This window comes from Cyprinus carpio, chromosome A9, assembly GCF_018340385.1.
Source record: "Cyprinus carpio isolate SPL01 chromosome A9, ASM1834038v1, whole genome shotgun sequence".
In the NCBI taxonomy this organism is placed as follows: Eukaryota; Metazoa; Chordata; class Actinopteri; order Cypriniformes; family Cyprinidae; genus Cyprinus; species Cyprinus carpio.
The window spans coordinates 21,051,085-21,074,154 of record NC_056580.1 but is presented as its reverse complement, the minus strand read 5'-3'; the positions used below and the strand labels follow the sequence as shown (position 1 = coordinate 21,074,154).

General features: G+C 37.1%; 1 protein-coding gene across 2 annotated transcripts in view; it reads right to left on the bottom strand.

The window, feature by feature from the left end:
- Nucleotides 1-2,841: 2,841 nt before the first annotated feature.
- The window catches only part of LOC109096381 (zinc finger protein GLI2-like), a 69,462-nt gene continuing 49,233 nt past the window's right edge, over nucleotides 2,842-23,070 (bottom strand). For both annotated transcript variants that reach the window (XM_042764071.1, XM_042764072.1), the window contains exons 6-14: nucleotides 16,666-16,867; nucleotides 16,367-16,565; nucleotides 14,913-15,023; nucleotides 13,433-13,561; nucleotides 8,821-8,968; nucleotides 7,736-7,902; nucleotides 7,330-7,611; nucleotides 6,237-6,573; nucleotides 2,842-6,131 (exon numbers count right to left, since the gene is read on the bottom strand). In XM_042764071.1, coding sequence (XP_042620005.1) covers nucleotides 3,988-6,131; nucleotides 6,237-6,573; nucleotides 7,330-7,611; nucleotides 7,736-7,902; nucleotides 8,821-8,968; nucleotides 13,433-13,561; nucleotides 14,913-15,023; nucleotides 16,367-16,565; nucleotides 16,666-16,867 — 3,719 coding nt within the window. In that variant the 3' untranslated portion in view covers nucleotides 2,842-3,987. The remainder of the gene's footprint in view (nucleotides 6,132-6,236; nucleotides 6,574-7,329; nucleotides 7,612-7,735; nucleotides 7,903-8,820; nucleotides 8,969-13,432; nucleotides 13,562-14,912; nucleotides 15,024-16,366; nucleotides 16,566-16,665; nucleotides 16,868-23,070) is intronic.

The following is a 23,070-nucleotide window of genomic DNA, read 5'->3' as shown; positions in this document are numbered from 1 at the left end:
TTCAGAATCTGTCTGAAATTGCTATTTTCTGATGGTTTTATCTTTTTACCATTATGTGAAATGCTTATTGTTTTAAGAAAAGTGATCAGACTCAGTAAAGTGTAACAAAGAGCTTTGTGAAAGACAACTGTGATCTGAAAGACATTTGAGACTACTAACTGGGGATTTCTTCAATAACACGAATAATTTGGAACAACTGTGGCCAAATACTATATAAATAAATTATTTTTTGAAATGTTTTTTTTCTTTACAATTTATTTATTTAAGCCAGTAAAAACCTGTCAAAGTTTTAGTTTTTAATTTTAATACTATAAAATATATATGGCACCAGGGACAGACACATTTTATTTAATTTTTTTCTGTGATCTATGCATTCCTCAGATATTTAAACTTCTTTTGGATCACGTTTAAATAAAAAGCCTCATTTCTTCTGACCTCCTCCCTTGTTTTTCAAAGATCTTTTCCTCTTTACTGGCTCTGCACAAGAGAATCCTTTGCCCCCAGAGATCCTGTTCAAACACCACACTTAAAAAATAAAAATAAAAAAAAGTAAATGGTTTCCAAGATTTCAGCACACTAATGAACATACTTTCCCTTGTCAGGCTGTGGATTAAGTCCAGGGTGAACCGTGAGGAAAGAGTTGGCTGTGTAATGATGGATATCAGATGGACTAGGTTAATAGCCATCTGGAACTTTGTAAGTATGATATGACGATAAGAAATTGAAATGGTCTCGTTTGATAATTGACAAGAACAATGACATGAATGTTAACATTGAAAAGTGACCCCTGTATGAATTCGTGATATCCAGTGTTGGGGGAAGTTTAAAAGTAATGCATTACAACATTGCATTACTCCCTAAAAAAGTAACTTAACTGTTTTACTTTTAATGGAATGTAATGTATTGTGTTAATTTTCTGTGTTACTTGCAAGCGAGATAAGTAAATGTTCACATTTAGTCTAGAACTACAGTAACCATCATGTTTACACAGTACACGCAACGCCTCTGTAGCTACTCTATACTCTATCTTATAAAATGTTGGAAATTGATTTATATTCCAAGCCCTGTTTGGTTCTCTAAGTTAGTGTGCTTTTTCTTTATCTTAAATGCTTTATCTTTATCTTAAATGCATTTCATTTTACTGAAGAGATGCTTCACTGACATTATGACAGAGTTGAATACTAAATTAAAAAGTACTTTAACAGAATTTATGTTTATTAGCAGGCTTAACATAGACAACAGATTCAGTTGTCTGGTGCAGTGCTCTGTGCTTAAATTCACAGATTAAAGTGAGGGCTCTCATTGTTCAGCTCACACTACAGCCACAGTGTCACCATTCATGCATGCATGTCTTTTAAGCCAAAAGCCTCTCATAACCAAAAGCATTGCTGGAGAGGAGGCTGCACTTGCGTTCCAAACCCTGACCCGGTCAGAGCTTTTTGATCCCGAAGCCTGTGTTACTCGCAAGCATCCTTTGATGAAAAAAAAAAAGGTCCAGAGGAGAAGCCATAGTAAAGTGATGTAATTTAATCTGATGATCTGCTTCTGAGGGTCAGAGGTCAAATTGAGGCACACTTTTTTAATGCACTGAAATAACACTGGAAGCCTTTGGTGGAGAAGATGATGCAGAGATATATGCATATATGATGATACATGATATAAGTTGAAATAAAAGAGACTGGTTGCAGGTGCTGTTTAACAGCAAAAGCTAGAGGCTAAGATATTCCTAGACTAAATTTAAAACTTCATACCTTAAATGGCCTATATTTGGGGCTCGGCCTAAAAATGAAGCCCTTGACCAGACAACTGATCTTTTCTCAGCTGTTTGATGTCTTCCTAAGATGGGACTGTTGCACAATGTCCTTGGAACTTCTAAAGATGTCGAGTTGACCCTTATTTGGTAACTGCTCTTCTTTTGGAAGGGTGTACCCTTCTACTAGACATTTTAGTGTACAAACATTACCATTCAAAGTGTGGGGTCAGCAAGATTTTTTTTTTAAAGAAATTAATAGACTTATTATTATTAGACTTCTACATTGTTACAACAGAGTTTTGAAGAATCCTGAAAAAATATTAAGCAGCATAACTGTTTTCAACATATAATAAAAAGCACCAAATCGGCATATTAAAATGATTTCTGATGCATTATATGACAGAAAATGTCATGGTACTGACATCCTGAATCCAGTGGTTTAGGATCTTATTCCCAGCAACATTTCTGGAATCATCAGTGGTGCCTTGCTAGTCAACTCCACTTTCATGCTATCCTCCTGTTCTTTGCGCTTCTGAGATTTACCCTGGGGCTATTTTTCCTCCATCATTTCTCTGAGAGAATAAAGAATTACAAGGCAAGAGAAATAATTTGGATGTGGATCAAATAAATCCTCAGCAATTTTTTATTTTTTTTGGAATCAAATCATTGGCTCCCTATATACGCATCAGACAGTTCTCTGATTCACTCCCATTCAACTACATTGAAACTAACTATAGGAAGTGCTCAGTATGGACTTTTCTTTTGTTCAGTTTTAAACAAGGTTTTATGTTATTTTAAGAACAGCATTCAAAGTTCTTCTGCGTACAAATTTAGAAATAAATGCTGTCACATAATTAAGGCAGTTAACTTATAATACATATTACCTGTTTTATCTACAACATTATTAAACCTGTTAAGTAAATTAACAAGAATCTTGCTGTATTATGATAAGCTCATGCTGATATTATTTAACACTTTTGTTTGTACTGCATTTTAATGTATAAGCATACTTTTTTCATTCTTATTTCAGGGTGCGCTACAGACCTTCACCACAAGAAGCAGATGAATAAGAGACAAAACAAACCCAATTTTAAAACAGAAATGAAGATGCTGTATTGAAAATGTACAAAAGCTATACATATGTTGAGTTTTGCAAATGGCGTCACAAAATACCATCCAACTCCAAGAGTTCAGACCTTCAGAATTGCTCTGTCCTTGGTGAAAATTTCTTGTAACGGTACTAAATCAAAGGCAGAAGTCATTTCAGTATGCACCTGTGGTTTATCACAAGCTCAAGAGGGCGATGAACCCGTTAATTGGGATGCAATCTCCGCTGAGAGCACACAGAGTACTTGAATATTCCTTTAAAGACATCTCAAAGGACACATGGGTTGACAGACCTCCACAGACTGAAGCTTAAAGATGAAATGCTGTCCTTCACCAACACACAGCCAGATCAGATGCAACTACAGAGATCTGTAACTCCTGGAGCGTGCTTCAAGGGAATCTGTCAATATAGATGATATTGACTATCTTTGAGGAATTGAGCAGGAATTTATTTTCATAATACCCCATAGAAGTGACAAGGGGGTACATCTGAGCACTGTGCACATTGAACAAGCTTGTGCAGTTAATATGCATTACACATAATTTAAAGCATGATGTATATGCAATAACTATAAACAAAGCAGAGGGAAATGCAATAAAAATATCAATAACTCTATTAGCATAGCTACATACCAGATAACATAGCATTATATGAGTTTAAAAAAACGTACTTATGTTCTATTACGTGAGGCACTTAAGTGAATTTCAGTGCACTGTTGAGAAAGGGAAAATCAGACTTGTACAAGCCCAGTAACTATTACCCTGATGTACACTAATATGCATTAACAAACAAACTTACATCAAACATATGGCTTTGTGAAACATGTCATCTTGAGGTCTTTGCAAGCCAAGTTGCATACAACAGCTGTGTTAGCAAATGTCTGATAATGTAATTGACTGTGTTCACCTGAAATGCTGCAAGTTTAACTCATCAAAAACTGTATTTCAGTGCCTTTGCTCATGAAAGAAAAATGCATAAACATGTTTTTCTCCCTTTAGGGACAAAAAAGTGACACAAATTAGTGTTCCTAAACAGTTCATTTTATTCTGTCATTTTATTGTTCAATGTCTTTGCATTAAAAGAACATAAAAAGCAACCCCTGATTGCTGAATAACTTTTTTAATTCTCAAGCCATCATGTTTAAGAATTTGCTTTCCTCTGCAAGGGCTGTTAACATTGAGCTCATGTCACCAATGGCCATGTTGCCAATACCTGCCGGTATTGAGGCTAGAGTAACGGAGTTACGCGGGGTGGTGAGTCGTGAGGAATTCTGCGAAAGACTCTGCAGAAGGCCTGGACTTAATGTGCCAGACATTAGGCTCGAATGGTCTCCATCATCCAAAATGGCATCAAAGTCTATTTGAGTGTGCTCAAGGATTTGAGTGGAGTCCACTGTGCTGGTGACCTGGTTAACCCCAGGAGACGCCATTGTAGACAGTGAAGCAACAGGGGCTTGGTTTGTGCATGGAGACATGGGAGGACCATAATCCACGCTTCTATCCAACATATGGATCTCTCCTGAATAGTACATAGTGCCATTCCCATTGCTGTGTTGACCGAAGTCACCTGGTCTCTTTGGTCTAGCTTCTGAGGAGTTGACGTTGGACAGGGAGCAACCATTTTGCTGAATCATACCTGAACCTGAGTGTTGTTTATTTAAAGGTTTGGGCTCGGACGGAGGTCTGGGCTGTATCAGTCCTCTGCCTGCATTTTGAACGGCTGTCTGAGTAAGAGGGACATAATTTTGCTGGTTGACGTTACTTGTATGTGAAAAGTTGGATCTGTAATTCTGCATCTCCTGGTTTTGCATTGCTCTCCCGTTGGGTGGGCCCATGCCACTGCATGTTAGGCGTTGACTGGAGTTGTAATTGAGGTCCTGCCGATATCCCAATTGAGGGTTTACTTGCTCGCTGAGATTCTGACATGGATTGGTAACAGACTGCCGATACTGCAGTACAGAATTCATCCTTTGGGTGACCCTCTGTGGATATTCCTGTTGCAGGTTAGCCAGATTCTGGCTCATTGGTACAATCTGTTGATTAGTGCTAAAGCCTTGGTAAGAGCCAAAATTCTGCTTCTGCTGAACCACTGTCAAGTTCCCTCGCAGCTGTTGCTGTTTTGGAAGCCTTGCAGTTGCATCCACAGAACCAGAACTGACCTCATTCCATTGTACAGGCATGTTATTCTTGTTCATGCCTTGCGGATCAGCTATTTGCTCCGGATCTGAGCGAACAGACTGTACGTGACCGTTGTTGATTGACATGCCCATTCGCCGCTGCCCATAGAATTGCTGTTGTTGTTGGGAGGTCATATTACTATGTAAATCTAGTACATGACCACCGTTGACAGAAATCCCTGGGTCCTGATTTGAGCTACCATTCTGGGAGTTGAGGTACTGTACCATGTCATCTGGTAGCACCAAATCGTCTTCTTGCTGATCACCTCCATCAGTGGCCATATTCTCCATTAAAACATTCTCTGAAATACTAGGTGGCCTCTGGCTGAAGGGATGACGATGCAAGCTGCCATCAGACCAGGTGTTGCTCTGCAAGTTGAAAGTACGTCGATCTATCGCAGGCAGACGTGATAGGCTCATGTTGCTGATGCTGTTGAAACGCTGAACCCTCGGCAAGGAGAGCGGGTCGATAGTTGTACGACGAACAGGATCGCTTGCTCGTCGTGGAAGATTAGCCGGAACTTCATGAGGCATCATGCCAGGTGCGCCATAGCCAGTGTCACTGCAGCGCCTTGAGTTGACTACACTTTGGGAATGGTGCATATGTGCCGAACTTTCCTGTGAGTCATTGTACAGGGCCATCCTAGTTCTAAGACTCATGCGATCCATGTTGGGCAGAGGTGTTGGTGGTGCACCCCCTGTGGCTGCAGCGTATTTTGCTTTGAGACGGTAGTGTTGAGCCGGTGTGAGACTTAGTAAACTTGTGAGTCCACCAGCACCACCACATTGACTAGCTTCGCTGGAACGGCGCGACAGATCTGTGGAGATGGGGTCATAAGAGTCTGCTGAACTGATGTTATTGTTGCGGACACCAAATTGTGAAGCTTCGCTAGAGCGACGACTGGAGTAGCAGGGTGAAATACCCGAGGACCGACGACTTAGCGTGTATGCTGAGCTCATTGTGCTGGTGGAGCTGTCTCTGCGCTCTTGCAGTTGATTTAACATTGTCATCTCGTACGAAGACAAGTCTCCTAAACGTTGGGTTGGAGGTCCAGGCATCTGAATGCCCATATTTGGAGTATCCAGCAATGAATCTGAAGGACAGAGTAATGAGAGTAATGTTACTTTCTCAAAATCCATGGGAACACAATATGGGAACAAAATAATAAATAAACACATTTTTTGGCTGCAGTACTCACCAATAGAAGGTATTGGAGGCAGCTTGGTATTTCGGACTTGAGGTGATGCATTCGTCCAGGAGCAGGGCTCTCTTACAGTTTTTAGTTTTTCCTTCTTGATGTTCTCAAGGTTTAGTAGTCCTCCCCTGATTTTGCGCAGCTGGAGACCCACTCCTGCAGAAGTACCTGGAGAACCAGTAGAATCTACTACAGGCGTGTCATCTAAAGCACTCAGGTCCCCCAAACTGCCTCCACTGTACATAGCCATCTCTACTCCACTGTCATTGTTGGTGGCACTGCCAAGTGGCGATGGCTCACTGCTACATGATGACTGACCACCAGGGCTGGACTGATACATCTACAAAGAAACAGTAATAAGCAAAGGTCAGTTCCACTGACATTTTTGGCACAGAATCTCAGTAAAGTTTGTGGAATTAAAGAAACTGTTCTAAGTTGGAATTGCTCTGCTGATGTGTTATTAAAGATTTGGACAGCACAACTATACAAAACATAACTGAAGTTAGGTTTTTGAAAAAGTACTGATATTGGCATGCATAAAAAGACACCGCTGCAGTGCTCACCTCAGTACAGTCTGTCCATTATTTTCAAAGAGAAGCAAGTTAGTTAAGAGGAAAGGAAAGGGTTAGTATATAAGATGAGGTAATGGTTAGTACATTAGTTTAAATTCTGCATTAAGAGCATTTCACAAAGTACATGATAAACAGCAAGATCTGAAAATGCTGTACGAGGTGATTCCTGTAAATACTGCATATCGTACATGAAAAATGCTAATATCTAAAATAAGTCAACAAAAATAAGTAGCTATGGCATTTATTCCTCTGTAAAATAGGTTAGACACCATCTTGAACAGTAGAAGTATGGACCAGCAACAAGTTGGTACATAAAAGCTTGGTTGTGATAAAATCACCTTTGACTGTTCAATGACATCCCTTTTGTTTTTCATTATCTTGTACGGCCTCTTTCCCAATGAAACAAACCTGGGAACTTGTGGTTACTGTACACTGTGTAAAACTGTTTTTAGTCAAAATCTGTGAAAGAACATCTCGTAATAATTTATTAAGAACAAAACTATAATAAGTAAGACTTTTCTTACCACTGTGTTTTCCGTCTTGATAGATTTGACATGCTGGCAATCCTCCACTCCTCGGGTGGTGCTGTTGGCTTCCCCTGACCCGTCTGTTCTTCCCCTTGCATGCTTTGTGTGTGCCTCATTTTCTCCATTCCCTTTAGAAGGGTGCGGTTTAGGTGGTGCATCACCACGCTGCTTCTTAGTGACATGTGCTTCTGGACCATGAACGGTCTTCACATGTTTCCTGAGAGAACTGGGGTCTGTATAGCGCTTTGTACAACCTGGGATCTTACACACATATGGTTTCTGCAAAGGAGTGACAGATAGCTTTCAGAGTGCAATCAAATCTGACTTAAATCAAATCTCTTGGTCATAGTTTTGAGATGGGAAACAAAATGCACATAATGAAACGGATGTTGAAAGCTCGAACCTCATTCGAGTGCGTGCGGTTCTGGTGCTTGGCTCGGTCTGAAGCATTGGAAAACGCCTTGTTACAACCCTCATGCTCACATACATAAGGTTTTTCCCCCGTGTGGGACCTCAAGTGAGTTTTGAGGTTTTCCAGTCGAGAGTAAGCCTTCGAGCAACCTTCAAATGACAGAGAGAGTGAGAGAAAGAGAAAAGCAAGCCATTACATCAGCCATCATCAATCCGAACATAAAATCAAATAACTTTCTGAGTGAATCTCATAAAAACCGCAAGATACAAAATTATATTTTACTTTAAAGACAATGGAGCCTTTTTTAGGTCTACTAAGATTTCTGGCAATATTTTAATGAGAAAAATACATAGTTTCTACACAATTCTCATTACCACAATGAAAAATATTTTTTGCTTATAGGGCAAAATTTTTCCTGTACAAGTTTTTGAGAGAATTACCCTTAAAGATAATAATAATAAAAAATTGTTATAGCTTTGAAAATCTTGCTTGTTCAGACCATGTCGTCAGTTATTAAGATCCATCTTCTGTGTTACAGAATGCTTTCATATTCATAATAGATTAGCCTCTGCATGAATAATTACTCATTGGTGTAAAAAGAGATCACATTAGATAAGCACAAAAAGGGCTTATTAATGTCACAGGTGCCTCTTCTTGTATCGTATTCAATAAACTTTAATAAAGACCCATGGCTCCTTCCTCTCCTCAGACTTTAATTATGTCTCCATCTTGCCAATCAGCATGCTCAGAAGTTCACTTTTTAATAGGATCTCAAGCCACTTAAACTGACGTTGAGGTTAAAACACAAGACGGCTGATCAGCGTGCCTTCATGATATTTAAGGAGAGTAAAAGTAAACGAGATGGAAAATGTGTCCTGTTTAAAATCAGGTGTTCTGCTGAAATAAGAAAGAAGCCTATTTCTGTAAAGCAATAACTTGCTCTACTTGTGGGTCCAGAAATAGATGTGCTTATTCTTGCAATTAAAGGTAAAGAAAGTATAGGTTTTCAATTGGGAGGGGTGAGGTCATATAAGAATGAAATGAAGGCGTGAGGAGCAGTGGTGCATCACTTACTGTGCACTTATGGGGCTTCTCCCCAGTGTGTCGGCGCATGTGGACCACAAGCATGTACTGGGCCTTGAATGGCTTCTGCTCACGTGAGCACTCCTCCCATCGACACACAAACTCTTTCTTCTCCCCATGGATGTGGTCATTATTGATATGCTGCAAGTAGAGAAAAGTGACAATGTGAAAGTCACAACTGTCAAAATTTCTTAATTTTTCACCCATCATGCAAAGAAAGGCCAATACGGTTTTTGTAATAAAGTTTTGGTAATATTTTTACATTTTTTTGAAAGAAATGCTAATCAAGGGTGCATTTATTTGATCAAGAATACAGTAAAAACAGTTGTTACTGCAATTTAAAATGAATCTTTTCTATTTTAGTATTTTTTTACAATTATTTATTTTTTTAAAAAATTTTCAGTAGCCATTACTCCAGTCTTCAGTGTCACATGATCCTTCAGAAATCATTTGAATATGCTAATTTGGTGCTCAACACTTCTTATTATCAATTTTAAAAACAGCTGTGCTGTTTAATATTTAATATCAATATCCTTCATTAGAAAGTTCAAAAGCACAACATTTATTTGAAATAAATGTATTTATTAATATTTATATATTTTTTTTAAAATATTCCTGACCTAAAACTTTTGAATGGTGTTTAAATATACATATAATATTATACAAAATAATATAATAAATAACTGGATTATGTGTACCATGAAAGGTACTTGCTTTGTACTACTCTAAAGCACCTAAAATAATCCTGAATGAAGTTTTTCAGGGAAGAACTCATAAAATAATATCAAACACCATGCCATTATTTTGTTTCTCAGGGTATATAATTTGCAAGCAGAGACTGCAAGCAGAGAGCTCAGACTGTAGCCTCAGGACTAAAACGGGTGTATAAGGAGGAAGTCCAGGCTCTCTGTGTTGGTCTAGTTTCTAAACATCCCTTTGTTTCCACTTCTGATTCCTTTATCTTGTCTTGTCTGACTGTAATTACACCTTCCACTTGCTCTTGCTTTCCAAAACCACTTTATCAGGTTTCTCAGAAATCTGAGTAATGATGAACATTAATCTTGTAATCCAAACTAACAGTTCACTTGCAACTACTTAAGACCATATGTTTGTTTGTGCCTTCAATTTTCGTCTAGTGTGGGTTTTAGAACATAAAACACATGCTAGACTCAGCTAAGACTGGTTTGGGCTTGTTCTGGAATTGGAGAATGGCAGGAGCCCAATTCCACTGATCCATATCCCCAAAGGATTCCAGAGCTCCAGGTCTAGGTCTCATGTGGAGCCAGACTGGCTCGGTGTGTTCCTGTCAGGGCAGTGAGTCTGACTCTGGGCCCAAGTGTATCTGTCACATTGTGGCTCACAGATTGTTAATAACACCCAGCAGAGCAGCTGAGGTGTCAGAGGTGGAGAGGGCCACTCCAGAGCTGCTGGCATGACGACGGATTTATTGCATGGCCTCAGGGAAGGCAAAAAAGGTCAGAGGGTGCACAGGGGCAGAAGCCATACATATGAGAGTATATGTGCACAACTGAACACATTCGGCACCTCTGTGGGTATCAACGTGCTCATTAACCCTACGTGTGTCAGTGACAGGAAAGGATCAGTAACAAGTCTTGCTAAACCTGACGATGAGAAACTTGTCCAGCGTGCAGTGTTTCTAATTATTTACAGCTGTTTCAGATTTAAAAGGCAGGGAAGCTGTTTGCAATTGGTGTTTGTTTCCGTTTAGTCACAATGACTATTTCAAGACAATAGCTGTTCCAAAACCTAGTGAGCTGCCTAGCTAGACAGCATTTAGGGCATCACATGCACACAAACGCTCTTCTATCAAACTTTCTGATTTTTCCCCCCCACAAAGATATCAAGCAGCACAACTGTTTCCAACATTAATGTTTCTTGAGCACCAAATCAGCATATTAGAATGATTTCCAAAGGATCGTGTGAAACTGAAGTCTGAAAAATTCAGCTTTGCCATCACATGAATAAATTACATTTAAAAATCTGGGTTATGTGGCCGATACATTTTTTCATATGAGTTGATATCGACAGTTATCCCGATAAATTTCAAATCTTAATTTCTTTCAAGTTTAAAGGCTGATTTTTCCTTCTAAGTGAAAGTTGTAGAAACCAGATCATTAATTGTGGTTTTAAATTACTAAATAATTTTTTTATGGTCAGAACATGACAAACACTTCATGTTGATGAATTCTTAACACATTTCCAGTCATTTTTCCTTAAAAGAAATAAATATATTAAGAAAAATAAATTTCTCAGTTTCTGCATGTTCTAGTGAGTGATATTGTTTCAAATCATGAAACAGGTTTGTGCTGCCTGCCTTTGATGACGTGTATCTTCAGCACAGTTTGCGATGCAGGCTGCAATATTAATAATATTACATATTTTTGTCTCTTAGAAATGCACATTTGACACTAGCTTGAGTTGACAGCAGTAGTAGCTTGTGTTAGGATGCAGATGTAAATTTATGTTCATTATTAAAAACAGTAACATTTGTAAAAATTGTAACAACCTCATTTTTATATGGTGAAATGTAATTATTCTGACTGTTTAAGTTTTGTTAAATTAACCCTCTGGAGTCTAAGGGTATTTTTGGGGCCTGGAGAAGTTTTGTCATGCCCTGACATTTGTGCTTTTTTCAGTTTCTTATAAATATCTAAATGGCTAAAGTCTAATTCACGTAATCAGCACAAACAGGCTATAATAATATGTGAGCAGCATGTAGTACATGATTGTGTTTTTGAGAAAAAAAATGTTATGCGTGGTTAGTGAAAAACTAAAAATGTTAAATCACTTGAATAAGGCAATAAAAACCATACAGAAAATTGCCCAGATATTTTGAGAACTGGAGCTTGTAGCCTAGAATTTTTTTTTTCTAAATGATGTGAAAATCATCTTGTTTTACTCACTTAATGATTGATTTAAATTTTCTAAGACACTTTTTGTTGGTAAAAGTCATATTGCGAGTAGGCGTCAACTATCATAAGACAAAGGCCGCATAATGAGCCGCATATGATCCATTCAGTCACCTGTGTCACTGAGATGATGAGTACAAGAAAGAATGTGGGACAAAAGAATGTATATAATTTTATTTTTGTATTTTATTTAGAATATATTTAATTATCCCACAACATAATTTAATATTCACTTGTGAGTGCAGTTAGCAGTTTATTAGGATGCAGACTTTCAAACTGAATTTTTTTGCATCATTACTCCAGTCACACAATTTCAGAAATCCTTTTAACAATTCTTATTTTTTCTACAAAAAAACATTTATTGTTATTATTATCAAATATTATTATTAGGATTATTAAATGTTGAAAAGAGCTAAGAATTTTTTTTTAGGTTTTTTAGGGGGGATAATTGAAAGAACAACCCTGATTGTTACATTGGTGGTCCATTTATATTATTTACATCAGCTTTTGAATGGTATAGTTTGTATATTGTTATTGAAACTTCATAATTTTCACTTGATTATCTTTAGTCAGGAATTATGTTTGGAAAAAGTCTTTGGGAAAAAGTCTAACTAGTAAAATGTTTACACGTTATGTGAAAACTTACAAGTATATAAATCAATAAAAAGATTACTCATGTTTTTGATCTCTGCTGAATAAAGTGCTTCATCTCTTTTTTCTGAGGAAATCCAAATCTCAAATCCTCAAACCACATCACATCTTTTTGGGGTGAATTATGTCTTATTCCTCTCAAAAATAATACCAAGAACAGTCTCGCTGCGTTGTCTTCTGTTTGTGGGCGTATTCTTCAGTGAAACATTTGAATCTCAAAGCGCGCTCATCGGCGCGGGGGCGTGTAGCATTAGGAAGATAATGAAGGAAGACGTGACGGACATCGCGTTGTTTTCATCATGGGATTACTTTATCACAGAATATTTGTTTTCAGCAGCACTTGTTTAGTTAAAAAAGTAGACATGTCAGGCTTTCTATAGATATCTCTCTCATGTCTCTTCGTTGAGTATTCACTGAGTTACAGTTCAGTTTAAATGACGCATTTGTATCTGAAGATCAGCGCAGACAAAGGCTGCAGACAGCACTCCTTGTTTGTTATCTTAATTTTATAAGTGCATAAAGTTTTGTTGTTATTATGTCTGTATACAAAAAAAAGTAGACCCTTTACAGATTCGATTGATGTATTGCACTTATCTGTACGATCAAAACTGAAAGTGTAATTTATTCTTTTCGGGGTTACAACCACAGCTAAAACTACACATATAGCACCTCAAAATCGACTCCAGAGGGTTAACTATTTGTCTTCTATAGTAGAATACATTTAGATCATGATAACCAACCACAGCTAAAACTACACATATAGCACCTCAATACCATGGTAAAAATGTAACTATATGGGTTCTAGGTATTTGTATGTATCTTTGTATCTTACGGACCCCAAAATTTGTGTATGTAGAGATATTATTGATGTTCCATGTCAATTAGAATGCTATCTATAAAGGCAGGAGACAGCAAAGGCAGCTTAAAAGGTTTTTAAAAAGAGCTCTTGTGTTATGGAAGTTAACAGTGCTTAGAGTTAGAAGACATTTCAAAAGAAATCAAAAGAAACCAAATAGTGACTAACATGGACTAGCTGGTCCTGGGTGTCGTACTCTTTGGAACATCCTTCCCAGTGGCAGTTGGTCTCATACACAGCCTCAGGCTCTTGCTTGCATTCATCTTTATCAAGTTCCTCTCGCAACTCCATGTGATCCTGTAGAGGAAACAGCACTGGTAAACTTTTATATTTTACTGCTATATAGTAAGAGCATAGCACTATAAAACTGAAATGGATAGTGTAGCTCCAATCATTTGATGAGAAATGTTTGAGTCATACTCAGTCTGAGATATGCTTGTTTGACACTCTAGAAGAGACAGGTTATAGATTATAAGGGTCTTTTTCTCAGAAGAAAAATCTGAGGAACAAGGCTTCCTTAGAAACAATTTAATCTCACTGTGGTTCAGGGAAAAACATTAGATATTAAAGAGATTTTATTAGTGTTTTATATTTCTTATGGGAGCTGATTCTGGTCTTGAGTTATTGGGAATTAGATGGAAACTAATGTTGGCGGTCAGGTCGATTTCCAACACAATATTGCAACCCTTGTTTTGCTTAAGGTCTGGGAATGTTAAGACTGCTTTTGAGGTCTAATGAACTTAAAACGTAAATGGTTCAAAACCTCTCTAATGTGGCGAGAGAACGGAATGCTTCACGGCCAGATGTAATATAGTCACCTTCCACATTCTAATTTGTGTGATATCCAGTCCAAGTCAAGGGTATGTTTATCAGCGAGTGCTGTGTTGTTAAGAGCACTGAGGCAACAACTGATAATAGTTTCGTTGAAACCATTCTGAGTTTGGTTTCTTTCATTCCTTGTGTGAATAATCAACCTCAAATATGAAGGGTTTGGAAAAAGGTCCATGCGGATTACAGCATGTTTATCTCCGTCCCACTACTGTGTTCTCATTAATTCACCCCAATCACACTGTGCACCTCTCTTCATGTATCTTACCAATGCACTGTCACAGAACTGGAAGTGCTAGTTTAGCTTTAATTTATTTTTAATTCAATTTTAGTAATTTTAGTACTAATTTATATTGGTCAGTTGCCAATTAACTTTTATTTAAGTTTAATTTTTAATATTTTATTTATTTATTTTTACGTTTCATTTAATTTTTTCAGCTTTGTTTCAATGAACAAAATTGATTTTTAATATATCAAACAATAACAACACTGATCAGAAATGAAATGTCATCTGAATGTCCAAAACTGCAGTAAAGGACCATTTTTTGTGAATCGATTCATTGAAAAAAAGACATAAAAGAACTATTTGTTCATGAGACATACATTGCTACTTTTCTACTGAATGTGCCATGCAGATTTTCAGTGAACAACAACTTAAATTTAGGTTTGTTTGTCACACATAGCTATTGTATGGTTTCAAATGCCTAGAGGTATAGAGGAAAAATTGTATAGACCATTTCTATAACACTTCAATGGTTCCATTTTGAAGCTTAAAACCCTTAATGTGAGCTAAAGTGAAAGTGGATAAGATTCCACAAACCTGAGATCCCGGTGAGATGGGGTGGGGTCCATCTGCTTCAGTCTTCACCTTTGACCTCTTGTAGATCATAGGGTTGACCGTGCTGCTGACAGCCGGGTCTCCACCAGCATTCTGCAAGAGAACAAGGGAAGAGACATTGGAGCCACCATGTCAACGGTTTGGCTGCTGGCATGAGCAGTGATTTCATGCCTAAAAAGGCACCATGCTCCAGATGCCATATTTCACAAAGGAACTCGCCGCAGAGACTAAACAGTTTAGACTGCACTATGAGCATCTGTCAGATGGAAATATGAAAAGGAAGAAATTATTACACCCAGAGAGCGCTACAGACTTTGATCCTCAGATGGATTCATAATTCAACAGACAGTCCCCCTGAACAAGCAGGCTCTCTGTTAAAGTGGTGCTTTCCTCCCAACCACTACAGTATGGCAGAGGCCCGTGTTTTCTATAACTCAATAACCTTGACATGGTTTGCTCAAAAGTGTGGGAAATCTGTTTCTCATAACTGTAGTGTGTGTATGTGTTTTGGAGATCAGCAATAAAGCCGGTATGAAAACTGATTTGGTGAGTGTCTGGACCGACTGAGAGTAGGTCAGAGGAAGTTTATATTCTGGATGGCCACTCTGTTTATATGGGAGAGACAGCAGCTCTTGGTCGATGAGCATTACATACTCTTCTATAGAAATGGAGTTGCAAAAAAAAGGGGATGAATGAAAAGATCAGTTCAGAATGGTTAGTGCTGTTGGACCACTATAGCCATGCTATTCATCTTTGCCACCATTTAACACTTACTCTGTAAAAACAATTAAATCTTTAGCAAATCTCAGAATGAATATCCATTTTTTTCATGCAGCAACATTATAATATTATGATGCCTAAACGCACTTTTTTAATTTTTGTTGCTAGTTTAATAGTTTAATTTATTTATTTATTTTTTGAAAAACTAGTAAAAATTTATAATGGCAGTTATTAATTATTGGCCATAACATGAAAACCACTATCAGTCTATCTGTATCAGCAAGAATTATTAATTATTCATGTATCCTTAAACATTTTAAAATACCATTTTTAAATGTTTTTGAAAGATGTTTCTTATGCTCACCAAGGTTGCATTTATTTGATCAAAAATAGTCAAAACAGCAATATTGTGAAATATTATTAAAAGTTTTCTATGTTAATATATTTTAAAATGTCATTTATTCCAGTGATTGCAAAGTTGAATTTTATTCCCGTCTTCAGTGTCACATGATCCTTAAGAAATCATTCTAATATGTTGATTTGGTGCTCAAGAAACTTATTATTACAGTTGTGCTGCTTAATATTGTTAACTTAAATATAAAATATATTATAAAATCGCCAGGTATCTCAATACCTTAGGAACCTTCGGTCTAGATGTATATGAATAGAAGCATTTATAAAAGATGTATAGAAATGATAAATCTCTGTAAAATCACCTGGCTGGACTCTGTGTTGGTGTCTGCGCTGTTGTTGTTGGTCAGAGCAGCTGCTGTCACCAGCGTCTGCCTGGTGCTGAGGGAAGGAGAAGGATGTAGGAGGGGGGGAGTGTGTCCAAACGCATTTAGACCTCTCTGTTGGGACAGTAGCTGGTGGTATGCGACCGGCGTGATAGGATGTGGGAACGTGAAGGAGGGACTGAGACATGAAAAGGGAAAAAGTCACAAACAATGGGCAACCTACAAAAACATTCACAAAGAAAATCAACACAGATGGGAAAAAATGGCCATTCCTGTACCTGATGGCCCCGACGGAGAGGTGGCCGTAAGAGCTGCTGGCAGCCGAGCTGGAGCGGGATTTATTGATGTAGGCCACCAGAGAGTTGGGCGAGGTGCGGATCATGGTCTGCAGGTCGATGCTGGCATCCGAGACTGGAGAGATGGACAGCGCTCGCTTCCTGCTCAACATCGGCGTCAGTCTGGGACTGGGGAAACGGGACACTGAAGAGAAAAGACACTTTTTACACTCTCACCTTAAAAGAGATGGACATTCAATTCTCTTTATCTCCAGCATCACTCCTATGCTGGCTTGCATACAACTCACTATGAATAATTAATCAGCGTAATCATTCCAGTCTCACCCAAACACCTCAGCCAAACAGATGCTGCTTAACAACATTGATCTGAGAGGAAAATAAGGCAAATAAGTAAGCAGATAATGTGTGGAATGCTGAACAGTCTATATTTTATGTCTTTCTTCTGATAATTATCTCCACACATTTTTAAAGGTTTATTAAAGACCCTAGAATAACAGTTCTGATTATTATTATTATCTTTTTTTTTTACAGCTACTTAGAAAAGCTTACTTAGCAATGAAATGCATATCTGTCTTAGAAAAAAAGGTAAGATAGATTTGTTTACAGTACCATTAAACATTTTTTTTTTAAAAAAGATTTGTAACGTTTTTGTTCACTACATTCATTCGATCAAAAATACAGCAAAAACAGTAATATTGTGAAATATAATTACAATTTAAAATAACATTATAGAGAGAGAGATGGCAAAGAAAATTTCCAGCAGCTGTTGCTCCAGTCTTTAATGTCACATGATCCTTCAGAAATCATTCTAATATGTTGATTTGGTGGTTAAGTTTTTTTTTTTTTTAGTATTATCAATGTTGGAAACAGAATGTTCAAAGGATCAGCACTTACAGTATTTGAAACAGAAGAATAGAAAACTTTTAAAGTGTTCTTTACTGTCACTTTTGATAAACTTAATGCATCTTTGCTGAATTAAAGCTTTAATTTCTTGCAAAATAAACAACAAAAATCTTATCTTTTAACAGTAGATTATATTCACATCCACATGAAATAAAAGTGAAGAGTACAATGTTCTATGCAGACATTTATATATATAATTTATTGAAACTATGTTGCAAATGATCACAACAATACCTACATTCACACATGATAATTTAAGGGGTGAAAAAAGGGCAGAAAATTACAAAATGACCTCCCCAAACATACAATATTATGACCTTTTGGAGGCAGAAATCTTGACTAACATTTTGAAGGTAAATATTAGCAAACTTGCAAAAAAAAAATAAAAAGTATAAACTGTAGAATTTGATTTATGCCTTTCAAGAGACGATTCAAAGGCCATGTTTCCATGTGCATGTTCCATGTGCTGTAGTAAACAGGTGCTGTGCATTAGGCCTGGTGTAACAGGACAGAGAACAGCAGGCTTTTTGCCCTCCAGGGGGGCATCAGCAAAGGTGCTTCAACAGGAAACATGTAATGGGACCATTAAACTACACACAAACACAAACACCTCACAAAAAACCCTCCACTGATATTTCAAACAGACGCCTGTCAAACTCTCACAAATCTACAACATCCAACCAGTTAATTACTCCCCAGCCATTCGTTAATCGTTTGAATCTACACTTTACCATACTACTCTTGATGAAGTATATAGTATATATACTACATACTACTTTTGTTTAATATTGTAGATTTACTATACATTATGGAAGTTTTTATGCGTGAGATATCCAAAACACCAACTACAATTGTCAAAATGAGCATGAACAGTATACAACAGAGATTGCTACATGGAATAATGTATTGTGACTTTTTTTCACAATTCTAAATATAGATCTCACAAATCTTTTTGTTTTGCATAATTCAGAAAAATAAATGTCAGAACTGAAAGATATAAACGTCAGAACTGTGAGATATAAACTCAAAAGCATTCTTTCTTGCAATTCTGAGTCACGATTTTAAGATTATATCTTGCAATGCAGACTTTTTGCAAGTTTTCAGTATTTCTTTACTTTTAGAATGAGTTTATATCTCACAATTCTGAGTTCATATGTAGCAATATTCAGATTTTTTTCTTACGTTTATTTCTCAGATTTGTTTATATATTGCAATATCTTGCCATTCTGAGCTTATATCTCTCTTTGTTTATTGTCTATATGACTTTTCTATCAGAATGGCAAGAAAAAAGTATGAATTGTGAGATATTTAACTCAGAATTGTGAGATAAAAAGTCACAATGACCTTTTTTTTTATTATTTTTTTATTCCATGTCAGAAACAAGTTTCCTTGATAAAATAAACAGTGATGGAAGTAAGCATAACATTTGAGAAAGCTGACCATTTTAGACCACTAAGGTCAAGTTTTATTTAGTGTTTTTAAGAATGGGAGGTTGGCTTTGGTTAGAGAGCAACAGCAATAGTTTGCAAGCCTGAGGTCAGACAGCAAACCACAGGATGACAAGAAACTTGAAATTTATTTTTCATTTAGTTGTGCTAAAAAACAAAAGCAAAGAATGTCTCTCGATACCTAAAAACCTAAAAATCTATCTAAAAACCCTAACAGATTGTGTCAAAGAACACGTACAATTTGCTTTGTGACTGCCACGTTGATGGGACGGCGTGTGGCAGCACTTAGCAGACCACTGCCCACAGAGTGAAGAGAACAGCAGGGGGTAGCAGTGTATGGCCTGCCTCAGCTGCAGAGTCCCACACGCTCTGCAATGGTCTGTTTTTTTAAGCAGTGTCTCTAATTTAGGGGTGCACAGGTTCCTGGTAGAGCGCTAAACCAGATGTGCAGTGCTGTGTGGTGGTGGTGGCAGCAGAGGCTGGCTCAGACAGTTCTGTCGACCTTGTGGGACAGGGAATAGTGGGTAGGAGAAGGTGCTTCTAATTGAGGATCTGGCCTGATATATGGCTTTATAATTACAGGCGTTTTCTTTCTGCACGTTTACAAAAGAGGCAATTATATAAGGCATTTGCTCTGTTGTTTTTATTGGGATGCCAGAAAAATGTATTATTCCTATGATCCTTCTCTTCTTTAATTTCCTTTTGGGGATCAGTAAAAAAGTATATCATGCAAATAATAAACTGCAACTAATAATAATAAATAAATACTGTACCTATATAAAAATATTGAAGAATATTATGCAGTAAATAATTAAATTATGCAATATACTAAAATACTACAGTTCAACACATTAAATAAATAAATAAATTCTTTTAAAACTCTCACAATGCCCAAAACAGCAAAAACAGTAATATTGTGAAATATGATTAAAGTTTAAAACAGTTTTCTGTTTACAGTAAATATATTTTAAAAGGTAACTTATTCCTGTGATGATAAAGCTGAACTTTCAGTAGTCATTATTCCAGTCTTCAGTGTCACATGATCCTTCAGAAATCATATGCTGATTTGCTGCTCAAGAAACATTTATTATTATTATTTTTTATTATTAATAATAATACTATTGAAAACAGTTGTGCTGCTTAATGTTTGGGGCGAAATGTGATATATATATATATATATAAAAAAATATAAAAAAATACTATTTATTTGAAATGAATAGATTTCAGGATTTGAAGAATAGAAAGTTCAAAAGAACAACATTTATTTTAATCTGAATAACAGCATTAATTTCTTAAAAAAACTTCTTTTGAACAGTAGTATGTATATATAGTTTATAAAGGACATTCTGAAATATGAATACGTTAAAAGTGGAAATATTTTTTTTAGGTTTCTCTGATGAATAGAAAGTTCCAAAGAAAAGCATTCATTCAAAAAAGACATATTTTATAAAAAAGTAAAAGTCCTTGTTGTCACTTAATTGTCACTGAATACATAAAAATCTTAATTACTAAAAAGAAAAAGAAAAATCCCACTAACCTCAAGTGTTTGAATAGCAGTGCACATTACAAATTAATTTGAATAAATAAATCAATAAATAATATATATGTACTTCAAGCACCAGGCAATCACAATGAGAGAGAAACAGCAGTGCCTTGTGTTAGCATCTGTTGTTTATGTGTGAGCATGCTGGACTGAGCTGCAGTGGTGACAAGACTCCCTCCCTTTACACCAAAAAACCTCCGCTCCCAAACAGTCCTGCCTGTAGTTGGACAGCAGACGTTTTCTTTGGCAGCAGCTATTATCACGGGACCTTAAACTGTTCCCCGCTGGCTATGCCACACAAACGATTTGTTTTCCTTCTCGTTCCATTCATAATCTTAAAGCATTCCTGTGTAAGCAACTCAATTAGACGCTGCAGACCTCTTCACTTCAACACAGAGAGCAGAAGCAGAGCTGAACTGAAACAGAGGTCTGTTCAACCTATTATCATGCTGTTTTGGGTATCAGGCAGAGTCTGGCTGTGAGCCGGAGGCTGTGGTGATTTATTTATTCATGTGTTCATCCATCCATAGGGCGTAAGGCCAGCATTTCCCATCTCACCCGTTGAGAAGCATTGAGTGAGACTTCTCATAACATTGCATGTGCAACAGATTCACTCAAAGCACACAAAGAGGGCCTAAGGAACGTGCCCATTGAGTAAAAACCCGCCTGGGTGTGATGGGGAAATGAGGCGGTGTTGTTTTTAGTGGTGACTGCGCATTCAATCGGCGTGTCGCCCTGTCAGGCGGAGACCATTATTAACATGTTAAGAGCACGGCATTGGCATGCACATGCACTTGGCACTGCAATGGAGCGTTTCAGCAAGACGTGCACTCATAGCCAACGCCGACTCCTTTCATTGTTTGCTGCTATTTGTTATTTTGAGGCCTGTTCGGGCAAATGCACTTGGCGTTCACATCGTTGGCAGGAGAAGCAGTGATCCGCAGGAGTGAGCTACATGTATTCAAAGCTTTTTGGGTTTAAATTCAAAACAGGGTGATGATCCATCATTCTTATGTCTTAAGAGTTTACTCTTACCTTTATAGTCATGGATGACTGATGTGGGGTTACATACTAAGCATATTTAATGACGGGAGATTTGTTTTAATTACCGCTATCAGCTCCTGTGCATGTGAGGTTCCACAAGAGTGAAAAATGTCAGTATTCACTTCATTATATATATTTATTTCAAATTGTTTGTTAAAACATAAGTAAATATAAATTAAATGTAGATAAATAAATAAAAATTAAATGTAGTAATTGTTTATTAAAATAAAAAAACAAAATAAATGTACATATTAAAGCTATTTGTAAATACAATGTTTTTATTTATAAATTATATATAGATATATTTTTTCATACATACACACACACTAATATATATATATATATAAATTAAAAATTTTATATTTGAAATATTATTGTATTATAATTTTAACTATATATTCATTGTAAAAAATATAATAACAATAATTATCAAATAAACACTTTTAAAATAAAAAACAAACATTAAAGTAATAAAAATACTTATAGTGTAACAAATGCTGAGATTTGATTAAAAAAAAAATTCACTCATGTGGTTACAATAGAAACCATGAGTTTTACAGCTGTATGAAATGTCAGAATGCTTATTTTGCCATACAGTGAAGTCTGTAACAACCTATTCAATGTCACATGACTCCAGTTAACGTCTCAGTTTGACCCAGTAGTGCGTGTAAAACTGCAGAATGTCCAAATAAATTTACAGTAGTGCACATGTTGGTTCTAACGACAAGCCGGACAGATTTTCCATGTGCACATTTTCAACGATCACCATTTACAGGAAAACCTTGAACCTTCTCTCTCCAAGTCAGCTAATGGGCAAATGGGAATCATGAAGGGAAAAAACAAGAGGGCCACTTTGTGCATGCTGAACACTGACTCTTGTGGTGGGTCTGCTGAATTTATTAGAACATAAATTGATTTTTAAATACGCATACAAATTTTTTCGCCACACCATTCCAAGACAAACGCTTAGCTCTGCAATGCATATTTATCAGGGCTTTGCTCTGCTGAAGGGCTTGCTTTATGCCACCACACCATGAGCTGACACCGGCCATCAATGAAAGCCCTGTGTCTGTGGGTTGGTGTGGAGAGCTATGAACACCTGAGTGCCCAGAGTGAGACCACATCAAGCTAGGTGGAGGAGAAGGCCAAAGACTCGAGCCGGGAAGGAGAAAGCCCTCCGCTGTTGAGCTAACAAGCCTCGCTACACAAACTGTGGGCAGTCAGCTCTGCGGCGGCCAGCGTTAGTGGTCAGAAATGCAGAAACTCTCATGACCGACTCATTACGGTCATAAAAACGCAGAAGTTTGTGTTTGATTAGTGATTGGAAATAATTGGGACATGCGATTTGAGAGGGTGTGTGGATTTGTGGCACTAAGAATTACTGTGGGTGGCTGGACTGGATCAAAGCAGGAGTGCATGCCAGCTTGATTATTTACAATCGCAAGTTTC